We start from the raw sequence: 24,748 nt of genomic DNA, 5'->3' as shown, positions 1-24,748 counted from the left end.
TACTTTGTATAGTGTTTGAAAGAAAAGATTAGCCCTCTCATTGTAAATCAACACTGACTGATAAACTGATAACACTTGCATATCTGGTTAAATATATGACACGTATAGCTTTTAAGATATTTTTGCTCTTGTGTAAAGAAGACCAGATTATAAAACCACTTACTAGAGGAAAAGAAAATCAATAGTTGAAATACAGTGTTAAGCAATTAGCTCTTGTTAACACTTTTTAAAGACTTCTCTAAGACTAATGAATTAGTTCTGCTGATTCACTGTATTGGGTTTTCCTTGTTATCTTTATCTAAAATGTCTTGTTAATCAATAAAAAGAGGAGAGGTCTTAGGGAAAAAAACAACCCAGGAAGAAATCTAAACTAGGATTTACAATACCATTAAAGTATTCCACAAAGAAAAATGCTAATTATCTGTGTCACTCTTTTCCTGGAGTCCTTCTTCTGACTATCTGGAGCTCTGCAGGAAATGTGGTTTTTCCTTTACCTTCATAGTCCTGCATGATTTAGCCTCATCATCTTCATCTGATCTAATGCAGCTATCGCCCTTACAGCCCACTAGCTTCTGCTGCAAATGTCTTTGTCCTCTCTCTCAGATGGCTAATTAAACACGAGGAAAATCCCTGAGCCCAGCTTGTATTATATGGACTCCTACAAAATGCATTTCAGGGTTCACTATGACCATAAGGTTCTGCTTGCTCACCATGACGAGGGAGAAGTCATGAACTCTGTGCACACCTCTTTCCTCTGTTTCTTTTTCTCTGCTTTTAATAATTACTGTTTTCTTTTCTGTACCACATCCTACTTCAGATCCCCCTTTAAAAACAAACCAACCAGCTAGCAAAGCTACGCCAATTAATTTGTTTAGATTTATAGCTCTGTCCCTCCATTTGTCATCTGTGTCTTTGAGACTGAGCAAAGTAAGGGGAGGATTTTCTCTCCTTTGTTATCTTGCAGAGGGAAGGAGGCAGCATTTGCACTGCTACCATTACACAATAATTTCTAAGTTAGGGTCAGTAATCACCCCAGTTTCATTAAGCAGGTGTTTTAAGGACAAGATCAAAGCAGGTGCTGTTGTAAGGACAAGATCACGTAAGTTATTCTTACTGTATGAAAGGATACATGAATCAGTGGGCTTAATCCTTGCTCCAGAAATGTTTAACCCTTGAATTGTGGACATAAAATACAAATAAATATTACTGAGCTGTAAAGCTGACTATCTAATATGAATGCTTTCTCCTCTGTTCCTTGTTGTTTTCACAGCTGAGGGTATCGAACTACCCTTCCAAAATCACCAGTCTTTACAAAGCAGTCCTATTAGACCTATCAACATATAATGTTTGTGGACACCTGGATGGACAGTGTCTTGCAAATCATAGATAATACAAGAATGGGAAACCACTGGCAAATAATGCATATTAGTTGAGCCAGCATGATGTGATTTCACACTTACCAGCACAGGTAGTATAAGTGAATGTATGTCCTAACCTACACCATAGGACCAGGGAGCAAATCTGCAGCTCCTGCTCGTGCCTATTGTCTTACAAGGAGCAGCACCTCCCAGCCCTATTGTGTGTACGTATTTGCTTGGTTTACACACTCCAGACCTGATGCTGATGACCTCTCAGCTTCCTTTAAAGGCACCAGATATTGATAGATCCCTGGAACACTAAGAAAGAAATAGACCTACAGTTAATATTATGTTGTAAAAGAAAAATAATCCCAGATTGAAATGAATAAAGCTAATTCATTAAAGATAAATAAAACAAATAAATTGCTGCAGTCTCAATGGAAGCCTGAGGGCAGCTATTTTTTCTTAAACAAACTTAGCTGAGTTTGTACAAGGCAATATATATTGTGACTCTGGCAGCTTGCTAAAATATGAATATAAAAACTCCTTCGGCATAAGCAAAGCTGACCAGTACTTTTTTTTTTTTTTTTTTTGGCATTTATTTTAGAAGGATTTGTAACTCGAACTGTTTGGAGGAGAGATTGTCATTTTACTTTGTGTTTTACAGTCAAATCCCAGTCCACTGTGGAAGGGTCTTTATATGTTGCTACAATATAAATACTGAGTAAAAATGTTTTTCCAAAGCAAAAACGGAGACTGCGTGATGTGATTCTGTGATAATCTGTGCAATTTAACAGTTTGTTATCGAAGGTGTTCTCTACCTGTTCCCTGCAGAGGGAATACTTCCTACACGCACACACGTGCACACACATACGCACAACTATCCGTCTCACACGACTATCCACCTTCAAGTGGCCTTTTTTCCTCTTCTCAAAGCCCAGCCTCTGCCTTCAAGGGGCTGGACAAAGTACTCCTCTAAAGTGTCACTCCTATTGTCAGAAGTGTGCTTGGCAGCACTGAAATAAACCAGGCTCTAAGCGTATCGGTTGAAACCTGAGTGTCTTTGAGATAGCAGGTCTGTTAGGGTCACTTGTGCCTCGGAAGCGCTGCCATACCGATGATGTACAGTAGTGTAGAGTTTTGTGGAAGAGATCCATCAATGCTTAAAGGGGGAGGAGAGAAATCACAGTTTACCTTGGTAAACCTCTCGGCACCTACGCTCTCTCATAAACCCGACACTATTTGTCAAAAGGGGTTCTCCCGTTTGGGAAGCTATTGCAGATGTTGCTACTTCATGCAGGTAACATTTTTGCTGTGGAAGCAAAGTCTGCTCAGTGTGCTTCGTTTCACTGTTTGTACTGGGGTGCTATTAAAACTGGTGCTGAAATCCTAAGGCTGCAGGGAGGGTTGCTTCAGCTCTCCATGGGTTTCGTACTTATGGTGCGCAAGAGTAGATACATCTCTCGCCGTAGAAAGCAATTGCAAATCCTCTGCACAACGTGAAACACCGTGTGCAGCAAATCGCTTTCCAGAAAGTCTGCATTCTTTAAAGAATCTAAGAGGCAGAAGAGTGCAAATGTAACACGGGGGAAAATACTAATGTCGCGGAGGAAATTGTTTTCATTTGGATCCTGCAAAGGCCCTCTTTCCCAACACACGCTGTACGCGGTGGCGGGGTCTCTAGTCACAGCGGGCCTGCATTCGCCCCGCTCCTGGCTGGTGACCACCTCGAACCATGATATAATTCCCCAAACCCACGTTTCTGAAGGAGCGAGGAGGACTTCCAGCCCCGCTCTCGTTTCTACCTAAGAAACTCTAGCGCTCGGAGGCGCCGCCAGGGGGAGCGCGGGGCTCGGGGCCGCCCGACCCGGCCGTGAGGTGCCGCGGGCGGCCCGGGGCGGGCAGAGCCGGGCTCTCGGTCCCGCTGGTGCCCTCGGACCCCGCCGGGAGCCCCCGGGAGGAGGCGGCGGGGAGCGGGCTCGGCCGCAGCCCCCTGGACGTGAGGCGGCGGCAGCCGGGCCTGCACCGCCGACAGGGCGGCCGGCAGGGCCCCCTTGATGACCCTTAGGGTCAGTTCCAAATTAATTCTGTGATGTGCTGGGCAGATACAGCTGCTTTGCCAGCCGACATGAAAGCACCATACTGCGTAGGGGGTGGGTTACATGTAACACCACCGAACATATCTGGCAGCTAAGCAATGGTGAGAAGACGTCGTCTTTCTCCCTTCCCCAGCGATTCAGTCGCACCAGCCTTTGTCCATCCACCTCACAGCTCCGGCACAGAGTTCACCCCATGGCAAGAGAAAGCCAGAATGGGTCAGCACAGGGAAGAGGGGACAAGCAAAAAGTTGGGTTTATTGGCAGATTGTTTTCCCTGAGCTAACTTCAGTGTGTGTGTATGTCAGTGACATGATTCAGCTACAAACTATGCAGTCTGTAAAAATCTGACCTTGTTCAATAAAGTACATCAGCTCTCAGACCTTGTCACTGGGTTAGTGTGATGCCCAATACAAAATTGTCTTTTAAGCAAGCGAATACATAGCTATGTTTTCTTCAGGTAGTCAAAATAACTATTTAGAAAGGTCCAATTTCTACATACAGAGGAGAAACTAAACTTTTTTTATTATTATTATTGAAAGTCTTCTATGGAACATGGAGCTCTTTATTCAGAAAACACCTTATTTAGGATAAAATTGCCAAACAACCTTATTTTACTTCCAGAGCATCAACCAAAAAAAAAAAAAAAAAAAAGTTAGTGTCTAGAAACCAGAAAAAGAGGAGTTAAAGCCTGTACAGTGATGTGGAATTAAGATACCTCAGACATGAAGCCTGCTCTTCAAGCTGTCAATAGCCAGTGGGAAACATGTGCAGGTGTTCCTGCTGTATTTACTGTGTCACCTGTTCTTTTAATACATGGAGGGAGGAAGTAGCTGGGTTGTGTGGCAGAAATATGTGTGTGCTGGGAAACCAGCTGGTGGAAAGGCACCTTTGGGTGGGGAGCTGTGAGTCTGTCTGACTGTGTGGACGAGAGGACCAGTATGTCTTGTTTCAGAGCTGCATCTTTCAGTTCATGTCCTCAGTGGAGCAAAGGATTTTTGTCTTTTTACCCTGAAAACTGCTAGCAGTGATGCTGGAGGTGAGTATGACCTGTACTTAAAACTATGTAAATGAGGCACGTGATGGTACCCTGTATAGAGCCAGCAATTGTGCTCCTCCTACTGAGGAGCACAATTAACATGCTTCCATGTTAAAAATTTCTCTCAGATAGATTTCTTCGTACTTAGAAGTCCTGAACAAGTATAGGAAATTGCCGGTGAAAAGAAGGCTACAGCCGGGAGAACCTGACCATATGAAGCATGTTTGAATTGCCATAAAGTGCACTGAGTACATGGGTTTGTAGAACTCAGATACAGTCGTTATGATATTCTTTACAAAAGCTATTACTCTATTCTCAGGTGAGGTTAAAATCCACCCTCCTTTTCCTCTGTGAATGGTTCTAACCCTGTTTGCACTTCACTAGGGTGCTGTAAAACAAAAGGTGCCAAATGGTCAGAACTGGATAATACTCCTGCCAATTCTGAACAATTCAGCTTTAGACAGTCTAAAGCTGGTGTTTCTCGTTTGTCTGGCATCCACAATTACTCTTAAATTAGTATAATTTGTTCAGTTTATTATAGAAATATAAAGGGTGAAATTCTATCCTCAAAGAGAGGTGCCAGCTCACTGGAGACAGAGGAGCTTTTTGTTCCTCTCATGTGGTAGGGCAGAGCCCATAGCAATAAGCTACATGAAGGCAGTGCGGTTGCCTGCAAAGGGATGCTCGCTTTCAACGTGTAACTTGCCCTGTGCACCAGCCAATTGAATAAACTTTTGGGGATGAAGTCATGTTTGTTTTCTTGTCAACCACATGGGCTGCCCCACTAATTTGCTTTTATAGTCACCCTAAGAACTACTGAGCAGGAAGTGACAGACGAGTGTCATCGCTGTCATGTCGTCTTTGGCCTCTCCACCAATACTGTCAACAAGACAAAGGATTAGAGCCAATTAAAGGTTTAGGCTGAGACACTGATGCATCTGCTCTCCGAACAATTCTTTATTTACAGAAACATGTAATAACCTTACTCAGACTAACAGTCCTAACTGGGCTGGACCTTGCAACCTTGTGGGTGACCACTGGCCTCACGTTGGAGCGATGGTGGAGAACAGTTGTCCTTCAGAGAAGTGACCTGCAAAAGTGAATTGGTTAAACTTCTGCTCTGGGCAGAGCTGCTTACCTTTACACCATGCTCCTTCCACTCAACCTGCTTTGTTCAAGAGTTTAAATTTAGACTGCTTAAGGGGAAAAAACAGTTAAAGAAAATCCTAAAGCTTTCTAGCAGTCAGGTGGCAGTGTTTTGTTTTTGTTTTCATTTTTGTGGGTTTTAACCCATATCATTTCACACAACTGTACTACCAAGCAGTGTTAAATAGTTAAATATGACTGAAGGAAGAGATCATTGTATTGACAATGTCAACAGGGAGAAATTTTCCTGAAAAATGTTTGTTTCACATCTGCTTTTTTCTGCCACTTGCAACTTCCAACTGTGCTAGGCATTTCTAAGGATAAGAGAGTAAGGAGGGAGTTAGAGAGATTAAAAAATGAACAAGAACATTGGGAAATAAGATTGTCTTCTGAGCATGGAGCTGGTCCGAGTGGGATGTGGTCAGTGGAAGGAGCGATGCTAGGGACAGCAAACACCGAGGATGGACAGTGGGTCAGGTATGGGCTTGCACAAGAGCACAGCGGGAACAAGAGCAGCACTTTAATTTGGGGTTGTGCATGGAGAAACGTCACCTCTCCCTGTGAATCAGAGAGGCTAGAGAGGAGTTTTGGGCTTAGCAAATCCTTCGCCTGACTTCCTTGCCGAGGAGCGCCACGATTCCCTGGACCAGACGCAGGAACTGGGCCGCAGACTCCCAGGAGCGAAGCATGACCCAGCCCAAGGCTGGCTGCTGCGGGGACAGCTCGCCCAGGGTCAGCAGGGCCCCAGGAGACTGCGTGCCAGGCGCTGGTCACCTGCTCGCCCTGCTGAGCTTCCCAGCCTGGGAGCAGCCCCCACGATCGCACTTTGCCCTAAAGCACACCCCACTTCGGGCTGCGGATTTATGGGATTTTGACTACCCTCGCTTACCAAAAACCCTTCCCAAGCCCCAGGGCGACAAGCCCGCAGTGCCGCTGCCTCCCTTCCCTCCGCGGCCACCCGGGGGGGCGACAGCAGCGGCGCGCCCTCGAGCCCCCCGACGCCGGCAGCGGCACGACGGGGACCCGACCTCCCCCAAAACCACCCCGACCGCCCCCAACCCCCCCGTCCGCCCACACACGCCTCCCCCGGCCCCCTTCGTGCCCCCGGCCGCCGGGCGGAGCCCTCCCCGGGGCACCCCACAGCCCGGCCGCCCCTCGCCCTGCCTCCGCCCCGACGGGGCGGCCGCGGCCGGCGCCGCCCCACAGCCCGGCGGCCGGGCTATATAGGGCGGCGGGGAGCGGGGCGCAGCGCGGCGGAGCCATGGGCAACCGGGTGGCTCGGGGGGACTTCGAGTGGGTCTACACCGAGCAGCCCCACACGCAGCGCAGGAAGGAGATCCTGGGTACGTCGGGGGGGTGGTCCCGGGTTGGGGTACCGGGGTTGTAGGGGGGCGCCGGGGTTGTTCCCCCTCCGGAGGGGGCACGGCGAGCCGCCCCCCGGCTTTAATGCAGCAGGTGGAAGAGCATGGGGGGAACATCTGCGGCGTTTCATCGCTTCTCCCATACAATATGCTCCTTGAATTTCTTTCCTCACGGTTTCCTCCTTCAGCTAGGGGAGCTGAACTGCTCCGCTTGTCAAGGCAGCGGAGGCTGGCTGGGATCCCTCCTCAATGCGAGATCTTTTTGGTGGCAGTAGCACAAATGGGGATGTGGGTGAGCTTGCCAGAGAGCAGCAGAAAGCCCTGCTGCTTGCTTTGTCCTGGCAGTAAGGGGGTATAGCAGTAAGGAGGTATAGCTACCTTGTTTTTTCCTTTTGTGCAGGCAGCATTTAACTGTACATATAAATATGATGGGGTGCTTGGGGTTTCCTGAAGCTGTTTTCCAAGAAGAACCAATAATTCAGAATTGCTGCAGAATATTGTTGTGTATTTCCTGAATTTTTCCCTTCAGCATTTTATCAATAAAGAAGACTTTGACTTGTTTTTCCTTCCCTCCAATCAGCAGCATGAAGTTTTTTAAAGATCCCTTATAAAGGAAGGGGCTGGGGCTTGTGGCTGAGGGCTGGGCAGGGGCTGCGATAACCAGGTGCCGTTTCTCAGCTCCTCCATGCTTTCGTAGATTAATCCAGGATCGGTCTAAGCTAGAAAAACATTTCCCATGTAGTTACGGTGGTGGAATATCCTGGTACAGGTTTGAATTGTATCCAGGAAAATAGCTATTATTTTACTCTGTAATAATGACAGAGAGACAAATGATATCATTATATAAAAATGCTGCCCCTTGGTGTCGTGCCACTGATGCTTTTGGTGATGGGAACTATGTTTTGGTGAGCTCTGGCTAGGAGTGTGTGTAGTGGGGCTCCCCCCTTGCTAACCTCCTGCTTTCCACATCTTGCTTGGAGTGGAGTCTGCAGCCTGTGGTGAAAGGCAGTGCTGGAGTGCTTGGGCTGCCTTACCCTTGCCTTGACAAACTCTTTTTTTGGGACCTATCAGCCTAATGCTTGCAGAGGCTTAGCCCCACACTTGTTTTGGGCTCAGAAAGAGCAGCTGGAATCTAGGTCTGTCTCCTTCCCCCCAGCGAGGGAGCAGGAAGAGTGGTGGGGAAGTGGAGATATGGACTAGCTGGGCAGAAAGGGTCATGAAACTAGTGTCATGAATGCCAAAACATCACCAAAAGTTATTGAAACTGTCATGATATCCCATGTGATATCGGTGTAATCACTGTCACTGTATTGCTCAATGCCTGAGCGTCAGTAAACCCTGGTGTTTAAAGTGTACTTAGCAAAGTATCTAGTGTCTGTTGAGCAGAGTACGATTCGTGAATCTCGTATACATATGAACATTTATCCATAAATATCCCTGTATTTTACATTTTTGTGTATAGCATTGCTTTAGGGACAGAAGCATTCCGTGCCGATAAAGGAAGTATTTCCTTCCCTGTAGGTTAATGATTTAGTAGTTAAGTACTGAAACTGGATTGTTTTCTGTTTAGGCTGTAGCTTTTGGAGATGTTGATCTCTCTCAGGCATGGCTACTTGGATTTAAATGCAAATTGAAAATTATCTATAAGGGAAGAAAATACAGGGAGCCTGACAAACACATTAGGCAGCTTCTTTCCACAGACGCGCTATTTCCTTATGCTGCTTTCCCAACCTGCTTCTATGGAGTAACTGAATTTCGTGTCTCGGTTTAATTGTTAGCAGCCCTAGTGCCTCTATGACTTTTGGTGGTGGTTATGATATGCCTGAGTGACAAAAATGCCTCTGAGTTAGAGAAATCTTTTCAAGAACTGTCGGTTCAAGCTTTCCGGCTGCGGTGGTTGCAGATTCCCAGGTAGCAGCCCTGGCATATTTGACCCAGGAGTGATCTTTGGGGCAGATGGTTATCCGCTGGGCGGGAGGGCTGTGTGCCGACAGGGCTGGCTGTAAGCTGGCTTATAGCAGGGCTCTGTTGCAACAGATGAGCCTACTAGGGGTACGATTCACAGAATCGCAGAATCATCTAGGTTGGAAGAGACCTCCAAGATCACCTAGTCCAACCTCTGACCTAACACTAACAAGTCCTCCCCTAAACCATATCACTAAGCTCTACATCTAAACGTCTTTTAAAGACCTCCAGGGATGGTGACTCAACCACTTCCCTGGGCAGCCCATTCCAATGCCTAACAGCCCTTTCGGTAAAGAACTTCTTCCTAATATCCAACCTAAACCTCCCCTGGCGCAACTTTAGCCCATTCCCCCTCGTCCTGTCACCAGGCACGTGGGAGAACTTGTGTAACGTTGTGGAGAGCTGCGTAAGGGAAAGACCTGGCTGAAAACTAACCCAGTGGAAGAAGGGTTTTCATCTGCTATTGCAGGGAGAGACCAGGTGTAATGTAGAGGGGATATGTACTTCTAGAAGAATTAATATTTCAACATTAGTGCCAGTAAGGGTCTGTTGGATTAAAACGTGTAGTACTGTGATCTTACACAATGGGAAGTGTTGGTGTTTTTTTCTGTCTTGAGAGAAAATGAACAGATTTATTGCTCAGATGCTGGTAACACCATAAGCACACAATGAATGGTCATTTCATCTGCAATCAGTTCTCCAAATGCAAGCAATGAGCAATATGTTGTGGCATGGGAAGAATGAGATCATATATGTGCTGTGTGTTGGATCTAACTACAGAATTACTGTAGGTTGGTCAGAAGGTGTCTTGTCTCTCGGGTTCCTTAGAGAAGCATCTGTTTGCTGCTGAAGATGAGGGCTGAATCAGTGTTGCTCATGATAGGCTGGGAGTAGCTGCAAATGATCTAACATCCAAGCATGATTATATAGTTGGTTCTTTGGCAAGTTACTTTATAGTGTAGATGGCATAGGTGCTTTATCCTGTAGAAAGGCTGAGATGTTAAACTGGGAGGGAAGGAGAGGACACAAAGCAAAGGCCAGAATCCATTTGATTTTCACATTTACCCAATTTCTGAGTATAATAGTTTCCAGACAGTAGTTTTGCTCATTTATTTACAGATTAGTTTAGTATTTCTTACAGATGACTCCTCTGCCTACTTAAACTTCACATTTATGAAAAGTCTGATAAATTGCACCTACTAAAATGTGCAAGATGCATATCTCAGTAGCATAAATCAAAGCTCTGAATTACATATGCTTCTGGCAAAGAAACTGAGTCTGTTTCCCCTTTATACTGCAGTACGTGGGCTCGCTGCTGCCACTGATGTGCCTGTTCTCTGATCAGCGCATTCAGAATAGCTGCCGTCTCCGTGCTCATGCAAATTCCCTTTGGGGATCACCTCCAAAATAAATCGCACGAGCAGAAAGACAATGTCCTAGGTGTTCGTGGTCTTCTGCTGACAACGTATTAAGTGCAACTGAAGGCTTCAGCGTGCTCCATGCCGCATGTTTTTGTTTGAGGTTGTTGGGAGCACTTTTTCTTACACTCCTATGTCCCCTTACTCCCAGCCAGCTAATAACCAAGCATAAACAAACGGGTCATAGCTGCTGGAATAGTGGTGTGCTGACACCATCCACCTCTGTTACCAGTACTGTGGCACCACTGCAGCGCTTTGCCTCTGGTGGGCACTTCTGGGTGACCCAGCTCCTTTGGGCCTGACAGCACAAAGCGGCTCAGGTGCTCCTGAGGGGCAAGTAGAAGTCCGTGCATAGTGGATATGTAAAACGTCTGAGTAATTAGTTGGGTCAAAAAGGCTCCTTATTAGTTTGCACGCTGGAGGGGGCAGGAGACGAAGGAAAGCAAAGCTTTTGTCATGCATGCTGTCCTCCGGGTGTGTCCTACCTGTGTCCTGGCTCACGTATGGTTTGAATTAAATGCAACTCAAATGGGCCGTGCTGTTTGTGAGCGTGTTCACAGGCTGAGCTGCTAAAAAGCAAAACACTATCATGTCAGCAAACTGACCTATTTGCTTGTTTGTTTTTGGTACAAATACCAGCTCCAACGTAAGACATAGTGTGGTAGAGCTAACATCCTGTGCCTGGTATCTCTTATTTGATCTGGCATGGACTCATATCTAATAGAACATAGTCCAGGACAGCAGCATCACAGACTTTTTTCTTTTCCTCCTTTTTAACATGCCTTCTGAAAACATTATACTGAATAGTATGCCCACTGTGGCTATAACTGTATGCCGCATTTGTGGTCAAAGTAAAGGAAGATGAAGAAATTAAATTCCTTCTCTTGTTACTCCTGCCTCTCATGGATGTGAGCACTGCTGCTCCTTTATAACTCCACCACTTCTGTGTTTCTGAACTGCTCCATCTTTTGTCCGTGTCCAAATCTTGTGTCTACCAAAATGTGCAAGTGCTAAGTACGTGGTGTCAAAGCAATGAGAATTTGTGTCTGTTGCCCTCACTGAGATCTAACTGGGTCTCTCCAGAGTTATCTTAAAACAAAGCATTATCAGTGGGACCAGAGAATGAGTGATGGTTCAGAACAAGATATTTGTAGAATCATATAATGGTTTGGGTTGGAAGAGACCTCTAAAGATCTTCTAGTCCACCCCCCGGCATCGGCAGGGACATCTCTTGCTAGATCAGGTATTCACTGTCTCCTGAGGAGGAGAAACACCAGGAACTGGTGACTGCTTCTCTAGGAACAGTTACTCCAGCCCTAACTGGGGATTGCTGTAGAACTACGCCGAGTGCTCCTGGACTCCCAGAAAGGTCCTCTGACTACATTTTTTTAACTTGATGCTCTTTGTCAGTGGTGTTTCAGAATGAGGCACGCCTCTAGAAAGGTAACTGATGCTTACACACAACAGTGGAGTGATCTCTGCAATTGTTAATTTGGTAAACGAGTTGTTTCAGAATCATGAATGCTTTTGAAAATAAACTCTCAGCATTTGTTCTCTCTTGACTACTGTTCTTTTATCCACACTGTTGAACAAGTGGGAAGTGCTGTATTTCTTCGTCCCGGTGGAGTTTTCAGTTGCTCTGAGTTTATGGCATGGAGACTGTGGAGCTGGTTGGGTTGGGCAGAATTATTAACTACAGCTGCATACTGTGCTAAAGTGCTTGCACTGCTTTTTCACCATGTGCTGACCTTGGAGACAGAAAAGTCATGTTTCTGCACTGCTGTACATCCACACCAGTATGCCTGCTCTGCCAGTGGCAGTATGTTGGCTCTCTCTGGACAACTGGAAGCAGTGCATGGGGATAAGCTCTCTGCTGGGCTGAGCTAACAAATCCCAGCAAGCTGGAGGCTGGAGCATGTGCTGCGGAGACAGAGTAGCTGGAACTGTCCTGATTGTACTCTAAAGGGCAAATCCTGGTTATGGTCACCTAACTTTGTGTTTCTTCTTTCCTTCTTCTCCTCTCTACTTAGAATGGCAAAATATTTGTTTGTTTTTCTCATGTCCCTGTTCCCCATCCATGACATGACTGTTGATAACGAAGAGCTCACTATAAATTATATTTTATGACCATCTTCATATGCTAGCCCTGACCCAGTGCTTGTTGGGAAGCAATGGACTCTGGCCTTATAGAAACTGGTCATGTTAATAACGGAATAGTGCTTAGAAAGACAAAGAGAGAAGAGATTTGGGAAAGAGCAGCATGATGCAAGTTCATATACATCTTAGTGTGAAACTGTAGCAGACGCCAGAAGGAATGTAAGTTTTGGAAGGGTCAGCATTCAACGTTCTGCATTTGCAGCCACTCCACCGGTGGGGCTTTGAGCCTTCAGGAGCTTTGCAGCTGCACCTGTCAGCAGCCTCCTGGAAAGAGGAAGCAGTTATCAGTATTAATGATAAGTGTACACAGTGTTTTGGCTTAACTATTATACAAAAATTTACTGTTGGATAGGAATTTATGACGTTCAATTTAATATTAAACCCTAGCAAGTTACTTCATAGCTGTCACCTGTGATGAACGCAAGCTGCCCGCATCGCTGCTTGCACACAGTGCTGCTGCTGGTTACTGCTCTGAACTCCCTTCTAGGTAAGCTGCAACAACAATAAATAGGTCAAAACTTTCACTGTTCTCAAACTACAACATAAAAGCACTGCTTAGTCATTTTCCTGTCCACTTAGGGTTTTTTTTGGTGTTTTTTTTTTTTTTTTTGATTGAAGTGACCTGACTTTGGCCAGGCAGAACAGATTTGGCCATTTTGTATCTGTGCAACAGCGGGTGTGTGGTGGCTGCAGTAACTTCTCTCTGCCAACTGCATGACTGAAGGATTGAGGTTGCTTGATTTAAAAAAGGAATTTCTCACTTTTGGACAGATATCCCTAAGGCGGACATGAAGCTATATACAAATATTTCTGTAATGGACTTCCTGACCAGGTTATTATATCAAGTTATTCTTGAAAGCAGATATCCTGGCACTTTGTGTAAAACCTTTAGTACCTGTCTAGGTATGAGGGAACAATTTCTACAATGTTACCATTTCTAGTGTGAAAAAGTATAATTTCTAAAACTGCAAAAACAAGGACAAAAACAAAACAGTGAGAACAAAAATCTGGATTTTTTAAGAGATTTTTGTCAAAAAGCTAGGCTGACTTGAGAATGATGCGAGGTTTTACTAGTGCTTTCCCACGTGCCTGAATATTTCTAATGATGATTTTTGTCCCCTTGTCTGCACAAGGGGAGGAGCCAAGGATATCCCTTCTCTCATCATCATCCATAACACTTAATCTTTGTCTCTTAACATCTGTCGAGCCTGGCTGCAGTTGACCACCAGGCTCCAAAGTTGTTGGAATAGTTGCAGAGCATGACTGCATCAACCTGCTTCCTTAACTTCTGCCGCAGACTTCTCAAGGTTCACTCCTATAAAAAAAACCCTCATTTGCATCCCTCGCTCAGTGCCTGGCACTGCTTTCAAGGTCACATGAAGTTGTGTGTATTGTCTCCGGTGTTTGTTTATAGTACATACAGCTGCACAGATGCAAATCGTCGTTACCTCATTTTATGGCATCGGTATCACAGTGATAGGCAGATGACATTTGATTTTCTATTCATAAAATGTGCCTATCAAATTTGTAGGGACGCATTGTGTAACCTCAGGCTCCAGAATGAGTGACTTGTCCAACAGTCTTATCTATGAGAGCTGCAATTATTGATAAATGCAGAGTATGAGTAAAAACAGGGAGGTTAGTAAGTGGGCAAAGGCCATAAAACTGGAAAAATTCCAGTGCAAGGTAGCACTAGGAGTGAGAAGTGGGGGGTTTGTAAAGAAGAGATGTGAAGGAAAGAACAGCACCTAGAAGATAAGCTGGAATTCTTTATACACACACACACATATATATATATATGTATATATATGTAAAAGATCAATTGGACAGCCACCAAAGATTGGTAAGCTGGTCCTGTACTGACAAGAGTCAGACCTGGCAAGTCTAATCTGTGTCCCTCTAATCCTTTATTGCAGTATTTGTGAGGCTGCATGTGGGATTATTTATGTGATTTTTTTCATGCCTCTTTCTGATATGTGACTTGGGAACAGGCTAATGAATGGGAACATAGGAAAAAAAATATCTGTATCTTAAAAATTCCTGATAATATTACTGACTTTCTAGTGATGTTAGCATGTGCAAAGACTTGTGCACGTTGTAAGCAGTGGCGAACACTCACTTATGAAACTTTTCTTAATGCTACAGTTGTCATGTAACCACAGAGTAAAACCAGGAGAGCCTGTTGCACAGCCCTCTTGCCCTGCTAGTATGTCTGAAACCAAGGTGTGGAAAGGATTACAAAGGAGGCACCTGTATCTCTCTTCTGCTGAAAATAGTAACTGGATTGGGCAAAAAGAAAGCAAAGTGGAAAAACTTGAAAAAGATGCTTTTTGAGCTTACATTTGATGGTTATTAGCATCCTAATACTCATCCTCGTGAGGGTGCGTGGTGCCACTTGTTGACCACCAGGGTCATCCAATATATATGCACACACGTATTGGACATGAAGCTGGAAGTGGGGATGGAGCCCATACATTAATAAAGTTTTTGCTGTAGTGGTTACTTTGCTCTGGAATTTCTATTTTATAAATCTAGGGCCTCAAATTTAAGGTGATAAAAGTAAAAAGCACCAGTGTTGATTGTTTACCTAACTGTGAGTTAATGAGATTTTCTCTGCATTTTTCTCTTTAGCAAAATATCCAGAGATCAAGACTTTGATGGGACCTGATCCACACTTGAAGTGGATTGTATCTGGAATGGTTTTCACGCAGTTTCTAGCGTGCTATCTGGTGAAAGACTTATCTTGGAAATGGATTTTCTTTTGGGCTTATGCTTTTGGGGGTTGCATCAACCATTCGCTGACCCTAGCCATCCACGATATCTCACACAATGTCGCCTTTGGGAACAAGCAGGCCAAGTGGAACCGATGGTTTGCGGTCTTTGCCAACCTGCCAATAGGTATCCCTTACTCTGCCTCCTTCAAGAAATACCACATAGACCATCACCGGTACCTTGGTGGGGACAGCCTGGATGTGGACATTCCCACGGACTTTGAAGGCTGGTTCTTCTGTACGCCGCTTCGGAAACTGCTTTGGCTCTTCCTCCAGCCTTTCTTCTACAGTCTGAGACCGCTGTACGTGAACCCCAAAGCAATCACACGGATGGAAATTTTTAATGCCATTGTGCAGTTTTCTGTTGATCTTATCATTTACTACCTTTGGGGACTCAAACCTATTATTTACTTAATAGCAGGTACAATACTTTGCATGGGTTTACATCCCATTTCTGGGCACTTCATAGCAGAACACTACATGTTTTTAAAAGGATACGAGACCTACTCTTATTATGGACCTCTGAACTGGCTCACCTTTAACGTAGGCTACCACATGGAGCACCACGACTTCCCCAGCATTCCTGGGTGCAAGTTGCCAATGGTAAGTAAAGCACAAGCGCAGTGACCTGGATTTTTATAAAAGCTGCTAAACTGTCTCAAAGCAGTCACTCTAAATCATAGATCATTCTTTTTTTTTTTTTTTTTTAGAAAAAGGATAAAAGGAGAAAGATCTCTGAATTTGTTTCTAATTCTTTCTTTTTAACCAGGGCATTGAGAGAAATAGCTGCCAAAGTGCTAGAATATGTAGGTTATTTGAAGGAAACATGAACTTCTGAGCCTCAGAGGGCTCGAGTAATATTTTTGCATTATAAGATCCTCAAGTAATAGTCTAAATTTCTCTACTGCTTTTGCTCAGCTACCCAGTTTTGACTGTCTTTTAAGAGCCTTTATAAGAGTAAAGGCCCATGTGAAGTGAGTCAGGAGGCAATCACTACTTGAAAATTGTCTAATGATCAATCTATGTATTAACTCTATTGCTTGATTAACATCAAACAAAAGTCTATTTTTGAGATGACATAAGTACTGGGGCATGTTCCAGCTTGACACAAATAGCACTAGGAAATAAATCCCCACTCTACATGACTTGTTTTAGCTCTGCTGCCCCACCCACAGAAACTGAGGGTGCCTGGTCCGTCAGAGGGAAAGCGCCGTGGCTTTGCTCTTTCTAAAGTCGAGCCCCCTGTTGTTTACATTTTATCAGTTGTGGGAATCAAATTTGCAAAGCCCAGGTGTCTAGGAATGGTTTTGAGTCTACCACCAGGAATGTAGCTGTTCTTCTGGATTTTAATGCGAGGGTTCCTCGGCAGTTGCGCTCGCAGTGCCAAAGGTACGTGACTTTGAGTATTACTCCTACACACAGATCCTCTGGCATAGCAGGGAGGAAACATCTTCTGCTGTTTGGGAGCTACAGCAGCAACATCCTCCTGAGGAGGAGGCAGAGCTGAGGAGGCTGAGGCTCTGGAGCTGTGATCCCCACACTAGTGCAGAACACAACCTTAATGGTGGTGTATCTGGGCAAATTGATTTTGGGAACTCCACTTTTTGGGTTAATGTTTTTCCACACAGAAACACTGACAGAAGGTTCAAAACAAGAAGCTATACAGCCTGCAGTTCTGTTTTAACATCTCCCCTTGACTGCTGGAGGCCTGTACTGAAGAAGCTGACTATTCCCGGTGTGGTTCAGGGCAGCCAGCGTTCACATGTCAGGTTCTCCCATCAGGCACTCCTATTGCTGATACACCTGATAGCTCAGCTGGGAAATGCATGAGCTTAGTTTTAGTTACAAATGTTCAAACTTGTTAGATAGGCTTAGATACTTAGATTACTGAAATGTAAATACGAGAAGAGAAGGAGGTTAAGCTCTGTATCTTACACAAGGGAGGTGAGTGACTAATTGAACTTGCTGGGACTGTTGCTCCAGACCTGAACGAGACCTGAAAAGCTCTTCCCCACCCACATCACAAATAGCTTAGCGTAATTTCTCGAGGCAGTGTAGCAGCTGGAAGTGTCTGCACTCCCGTGTAAAGAGGATAGAGTTATTAGTTGAATTTCATGGACTTGTTTTCATGTGTTTCTAGCTCTAGGGCAACTGAGACTTGCCCTGCTGGTGGAGGAGATACCAGGCTTGTCAGTCGTCGTTGCCCGATAGAACAATATGGAAAACTTGAGTCTTTGACAAGTGAACATTTGCAAGTGAAAATCTATTATGAAGGGGAACTCCTTTGTCAAAACAGCTGTTGTAGAAATTAGTTTGACCGTTAAAACGTTGTCTGTTCTTTCCTGCAAATTGAGGAGAAAAACCTTTGCCTCCTTGGTTGAAGGAGCGGGGACAGACTCTCTGGATTGTTTTAATGCATGAACTTCATAACATGTAGGGGTAGAAATCTCCCCATGCTTAAACTCTCAGCAGATTTTTCACTCAGCAAAGATCTATTTTTTCCATGTAGTCTTCAAGCACTCAAACTTTTAATAATTGAGTTGCTTGATTTGGATGACCTCCCATTTCTTCAAATGTTGGCAAACATAAAGTGGAAGAAAGTCTCTGTTCTTGCATGAATGAGAGCAGGGGAGAAATAGGATCAGAAAATAACTGGATCTTAAGCTTGAAAAGTAACAGGATCTTCTGCTTGCTTATCAGAGAAGTAAATTTTGTCCTTTATTACAGGTGTCTTACCCAGTATGTTCTGAGTAATATGTTTGCCACTAGAAAGACCTTTACCCTGGGACTGCGAAAAACTTGAAATATAATAGGCTGTGCCATAAGCTTCTAGAGATTAACAGTGAGTGACATTAGTGTGCAGTAAGAACTTGTCCCGCTAGTATAATGAGAGATTATACAAGAGATCATGAAACTTCCCATTGCAACGAAAGACCTCTCTAAAAAAATACTTATAGACTTATGACCAGATTAGCCTTTGAGTGAAGCCTTAGAACAATAAAATTGCATTCTTCACGAAGTGAGTAAGAAGATTCATTCTTCATTATCTGAAGGATTGAATAGACTTACAGTGAGGGGAGACAGGAGAACAAGAAGGAACTCAATACTCGTCCTACAAACAGCAAAAACTGCCGTGTTACCAGAGGCAAACAAGTTATTCATTAAGCTTGTGGGAAAAGTGGAAGACATGGTATGAAGCCAGATTTATTAGACAGACAAGACTGGAAAACATGGTAGATGTACTCCTTCTGCACTGCAGGTTTCATTAACCCTGTGATGGCCAGGAGGGCTAGCTTGAGTTCTTCTTCCTCTTCAGTCAAGGAGTATGGAGGGAACTCCTGTACTCTGGTTTCTAGCACTCTAAACAACTTTCTTATCTCATCATAAGGATCTCTAACTCCTGTATTGCCCCAGGACAAAAGGTCTGTAACACTTGTGGTGAAATACTAGGTTGTATTTAACTTCCGTGTCTATCTGGTACTGTGGAGTAGGATGGGGGCCTTGTTGCTGTGCTCTACAAACACAAAACCAGAAGCAAAGTTTCCACCCAAAAGATTCATTACTTACCTCCTTGATCTACTTGAAGGAAAGCACCAATATACCAGGTGCCAAGTGTTAGCTAATTGTGGATTTCGATTTTGGGTTGTCCTTCCACAGTAGGTTCCGTTCACTTCTAGTTGTGATCTATAAGAAGGGAGGAAGAAATTGAAGCAGACGGGCCCTTTCCAGTGCAACAAGGAGAGCTTGGAATGGGGAAGGCAGAGGCAGGATGTAGAAATACTTTGTCACAATACCATCCTTTTTGAGGTGATGGTAAGACTGGTTGCAAAAATTGCTACCTGGAAAAACTGCCATCCACAGGTTTTGTGCTGCACCCAGAATGCAACATGGGGGATGCCTTTTCTAGCCTACAGTATGCTTAATAAAGGTAGTTTAATGTTGTATTTAAAAGGGGACCTGCATTTAAAAAAAAAAAATGCACTTCCTGTCAACTACTCTGTGGAAGGTAAAGAGATCATTTTGTTTTGCACATGGAGATGCTGAAACAAATGGTAGTGGATAAGCTATTTTTGCTGGGAACCTTTTTTTTTGTGTACATGCATTGTAGAAGAGAAAACACTTTTTTTTTTTTTTCTCCCGTATGCTAGCATAATGGAAACAAGCACCAAACACACTTCCTTGTCTTTTCCATAAAAAAATCCTTCACGTGTCCTCTCTAACTATATTCATTAAATTTTTCCTGTTCACCATTCCTTTGTCAGAAACATTTTATCATGGTATTATGGTTTATCTTTTCTCCCCGATTTCTGTACATGTCATGCAGTTTTCCTGCCTGGAGCACAGAGACCTTACCAAAGGTGCAAGCTCTGCCTGCCTTCCTGCACGAAGTGCTGCTGAGCACGAAGCTAAACAGGGACAGGAGCAAAGAGCTACTGAGCTGCTGCCCTGCAGATGGGTAACCCACTCCAGTGCAAGCCCTGAGCCATCTCCTATGGTTTCTAGACTGAACTTAAAAGAGATGGCACCATACCCTGCCGGGAGGTGCTAAACTGATATGCTTGGTGAGCAAGCAACTACTCCATCCCTTGACGCTGGCAGGCAGCTTGCCAGCCATGAGTGGTCTGCTTGCTTCCAGAATAGGGTGTGCATGGTCACAAAATTCACTCTTCCCAGTGGAAAGCTTCCTGGTGGCAAAACTATTTTGTGGCAATTGGGGATGACATTTCTTGTTTATCACAAATGGGAATAATTTCACGTGGTTCTCACATGGATAACAGCTGCATTCCTTTGGAAAATAGGAAAACTACAGGATCTCCTCAAGTGCTCAGCCAGGGTAGCTGTGTACTATAGGAAGCTTTTGGGGATGGGGACCTGGTACATCCTTTGTGTCTGCATAGGGCCTCACTGGTGACCTTTATTCACCAAGGAGCTTACAGCATGAACAGTCCTTCCTCTCATCCGCTGGCTGTTTCAGTTACCCAGCTGGGAAAGGGAAGGATGCAAACCCCAGATTAAATCATTTCTTACCGTGGTTACAGGAGGAGAGCAGGGAATTAAATCTGCATCTGCAGAGCTCTTACCCAGTGCCTGGAAATCACCCTTCTTCCAGCTATTAACAAACGTGTCTAAGGGGAAATGTTGGTGTTGTCTGCATCACACCGAAAATGAATCACCTCTGAAGTACAGGTCAACACTTCAAAGCAGGATGTAGGAAATTATCGGGCAGTCATAGGTATTTGGTGGCAGGCAGAGCATAATGAGACCTGAATTAAATCTCCCTCCTCCAACACAACACTGCCACGCCATTGGCACAAGGAGTGCACAAGGACTGAAGTACAGAAGTAAAAGATCGTAACAAAACGTGTGTTACCCAATCTGCCTCACAGGGAAGTGTCTGCTAGGGAGCTGAGCTAACCACATAACCAGCAGTGAGCAGTGCTGGCTTGTAATTTACTCCAGGCCTCACCTGGAGTACTGTGTCCAGTTCTGGGCTCCCCGGTACAAAAAAGACAGGGATCTTCTGGAAAGAGTCCAGCAGAGGGCCACAAAGATGATACGGGGCCTGGAGCATCTTCCCTATGAGGAAAGACTGAGAGACCTGGGTCTGTTCGGCCTTGAGAAGAGGAGACTGAGAGGGGATCTTATCAATTTTTCCAAATACCTGAAGTGGGGGGGGAGACAGAGGGATTTGGCCAACCTCTTTTCAGTGGTTTGTGGGGATAGGACAAGGGGCAATGGCCACAAAGTGGCACACAGGAAGTTCCGCACCAACATGCGAAAGAACTTTTCCACGGTGAGGGTGACGGAGCACTGGGACAGGCTGCCCAGGGAGGTTGTGGAGTCTCCTTCTCTGGAGATATTCAAGGCCCGTCTGGACGCCGACCTGGGCAACCTGCTCTAGGGAACCTGCTTTGGCAGGGGGGTTGGACCTGATGATCTCTTGAGGTCCCTTCCAACCCCTACAATTCTGTGATTCTGTGATAATTTTGCTCTGGCTGTGACTCTTACCTTTTCACAAAGTGCTGTGTTAAGACTACACCATTACACTGTGGATGCTGACGAGTCCCTCCTCCCAGATGGCCATTTATGTGTAGCTCTAAATTTACAATTTCCCTGGAAGTCTTTGCTGGGCTCACTGTAGCTGGCTCTGAAATTCTGCAGTGTTTTTAAAGAGAGAAGTCGTGCTGTCCAGCCAGACAAACTGCTCTAGCATAGAGCTTTGTTTGTCTAGAAAGTGTAGTTTTAATAAAACAATGCCCAAATTGGTGTTTTTTTTTTTTTTTTTTTTTTTTTTTTTTGTGAAATGTGCAATAGCTCACACTGCTACCCAGGAATTCTTATCATTCCCCAAACCTGCCAGGTCTGAAACCTCTTTGTCCTCTGGTTCTGGCCTTGCTCTTTCTGCACTACCACCCACAAAAACACGCAATGCTTCTGTGGTGGCAACAGTTTTAAGGCTTGTGGATTTGTAACAGGGATGAAACTTTGTGAAATTCAGGCTCTACTGAGGAGTCCTGCAGCATTTTTAACACTGGGCTGAAAAGAAGGGACCACCCCCAGGATCTCCTCTGCCTGGAGGAGGAAGCCCTCGCAGGTTTGCATGGGGGTAGCAGAATGGAGGGGAGAAAAAGAAATGAAAAAAAAAAAAAAAGGCAAGCATAGCCCAGGCTGTCATTGGCATTTTCTCAATTGCTATTTCTCTCCTCACCAGAATCCTCAGCAGACAAGTATTGCAAGTGGCAGGCCTTGCTTAAATACAGCGTGTTGGATTGCTGGCAATTTGTAGGGTGGATTAGTCACCTCGCTGTGGAGAGCTCTCCACCTCCCAAGTGAGCGAAATTTGGTTCTGACCGAAGGCAGAGGTCCCTCATCTTTCAAATCCTAGCACTGCCAGGCAGAACTTGCATCCAAAATCGAAGTATCTAACTGGATTTAAGTGTATCTTGTTTGGCTGAACTTCAGGAACTCACAAGCAGTAACAAGTAACTTCAGGTTACAGCTGTGCTATCAGATCTGGAAAGGAAAACTGAAATACACCTGACACCATGCAGCTAAACATCTTTTTCTCTCTCTTGTTCTTCCAGGTGAAGAAGATTGCAGCGGAATATTATGACAACCTTCCCTATCACCAGTCCTGGATTCGAGTCCTGTGGGACTTTGTTTTTGATGACAGTATCAGTCCGTATTCAAGGGTTAAGAGAAAATGCAAGCTGGCAAAAGAAAATTAATGGACTAGCTCCAGCTAGGAGCTACACTGGTATTTGGTTTGTTTGTTTGAGTGGTGTGAGTGTTCTGCAGGAAGAGAAGGATGCTCCTCTGTGCTGGCATAACGTTGCTACGTGCTCCTTAGACCAAGAGGATAAGTGTCAAAATGCAGCAGTTGGATGCACTATTTTAGATACTATTTTGCTAATACTTTTAAAGAAAGGATATTTGTGTATGTAACCTTGAGAAACTACACTAGAGCAAGCTGCACTTATATGAATCTTGGTCTAGACTTAAAGTTAACTTCCTGGGACAAGTGTGTCCCAGTCAAAGCTTTTGCCTGGGCTGCAATGCAGAATATTTGGGGTGTGTGTGTGTGCGTGCATGTGTGTAGCTGAGGGCTGGTTTCTCTTCATGCCAGATGTGATGTAGATGCTTTGCATGCATAGGACCGTGGAAGCAGGGATGACTGGCATGCAGTAGCAAATGATACTCTAGAAGAGAACACAAGGGTGCCTTTAGCTCACACTTCTGTCTAATCCAGTGTCTGATGCCTGACAATGGCTGGTGGTAGAGATTTTGTATATGAAATGGAATAGGTATGTATTTTTGTACATTTGGATCATTATTTTAGTAGCTGCTGTTTGACCTTTATTCCAGAACTTTGTTTAAACCTTTACTCAACCCATTTCTATTCTTAGGATCTAATATTCAATGTAGTTATGTGGCAGAGCTGAATTGTGGAGACTTGACAATGGGAAGCACACGATACCTGTTCTTCCCTGCACTCTGGAAAGCTGACTACTAAATTCTGTCCTTACTAAGTGGTTAAAGGAGAACAGATCTATAAAGGTCCTGTTATAACCTGACAGCTTAATCCCTCTAATGGTTTTGACTTTTTTTCTTCTGGAAACCCATGTACATTACAAAGGAAAGGATTATTTTACAGTCATGTAGATCCCTCAGAGTGCACTGTTAGGCCTGGGAAGCCCGATTTCCTCAATAAACTCAGTTTTGTTCCTCCCTCCTGCAGCACTGGATCCAGTGAGTCATTCTGGTGCAGTCTTCTGGCCTTTTGTGAGCCTGGCACAACAGGCAGCTGAGGTAGCCTGCAGCAATTTGGGTTCCTCCGCCTACATTTCCTTTTCCTCCAGTTTCCTCATTCCTCTGATTTTGGCAGTCAGGTCAATAGCCAGGCTTGCTCAGCAGTGCAGGATCCTTTGTGACGCAGGGGCTGAGCACCAGTTCGTTCACAGATCCTGGTTTGGTCCCTGGGTTGGGCTTCTGGAAGAGAAGAGGAAGGACAGATTTCTTCTGCCACTTCACCGAAGTGTGCCTTTTCCCCAGAAAAGAGGCCTTGGTGTGGGAGCCTCCATTAACTTCTTTGTGGCAGCACTCATGTCAGGGAGCGTCGCTTTTTTATTAATTTACTTCAGTGCTGCTGGCACGTCGTTATCATGTATTCAGCTTCCCATGTCCTTAGCAAGCTGTTGCTCAACTCTCTTAGCCAATTTAGCAAGCTAATATAAAAACCATAATAAAGATTATGCTGTGCTCCTCAATCTGACTTTTGTACTTCTCCTCCATGGGGAGTGACCTTTCTCTGGTTCCCTTAGCTGCTCCGTGATGCAGTCACCTTTGTGAGCTGCACATTACCAGCCTACCTTGACACAGAGGGTCTGGTATAAACCTGGGGGAAGTAACCAAAATTGTCAACTGCTTCTGACCCTGCCTCCCATCAGCATTTCAGTCATGGTCCCACCTTGCTTTGCCACAGCGTCCCCGCTCTCTGCAGGGACTGGGAGCTGCTGGAAGTGCTGGTGCCTGCGGGTGTGCAGGGCGAGCTGAGCTTCCAGGAGTGTGGCTGCTGCCAGAGAAGGCTTTGGTCTTGTCCTCTCCATGGCCACTTGTTTTTGGTAACCACAGAGCAAATGGGACTGGGTTAGGAGAATGTGGGAGCTGGGTATGGTTTTATTCTCTTCACTTAAAAATCTTCACTAATCCTGACCTGTGCTTGGAAGCAGTGTGGGTCATCAGCGGGAACCAGGCAGAGCCCCGGGGCTCTCTTTGCTGCTGTTCCCTGTCCCTGGGATGTGACAGGGTGCAGAGCTGGGTGAGCACCTGGGGAGGGGATGAGGTGTCACTGCTTCTTTCAGCCAAGCCCCCCTGTTTGTCCCCGTGCACCTCGGGACTCTGCTCCCATTAAGTGGCCCTGTGCCACCTTCAGTTCG

General features: G+C 45.0%; 1 protein-coding gene across 1 annotated transcript; it reads left to right on the top strand.

Moving 5' to 3' along the window:
• Positions 1–6,900: 6,900 nt before the first annotated feature.
• DEGS2 (delta 4-desaturase, sphingolipid 2) lies at positions 6,901–23,925 on the top strand. The gene is made up of 3 exons (XM_035566821.1): positions 6,901–6,982; positions 15,172–15,914; positions 22,397–23,925. Exons 1-3 carry the CDS (start codon positions 6,901–6,903, stop codon positions 22,538–22,540), a joined length of 969 nt encoding a protein of 322 aa, XP_035422714.1. The 3' UTR covers positions 22,541–23,925.
• The last annotated feature ends 823 nt before the right edge of the window (positions 23,926–24,748 follow it).

The sequence above is a fragment of the Cygnus atratus genome, chromosome 5 (genome assembly GCF_013377495.2).
Source record: "Cygnus atratus isolate AKBS03 ecotype Queensland, Australia chromosome 5, CAtr_DNAZoo_HiC_assembly, whole genome shotgun sequence".
Classification (NCBI taxonomy): domain Eukaryota; kingdom Metazoa; phylum Chordata; class Aves; order Anseriformes; family Anatidae; genus Cygnus; species Cygnus atratus.
Note: the sequence above shows the minus strand (reverse complement) of the source record. Positions and strands in the feature narration are given on the sequence as shown.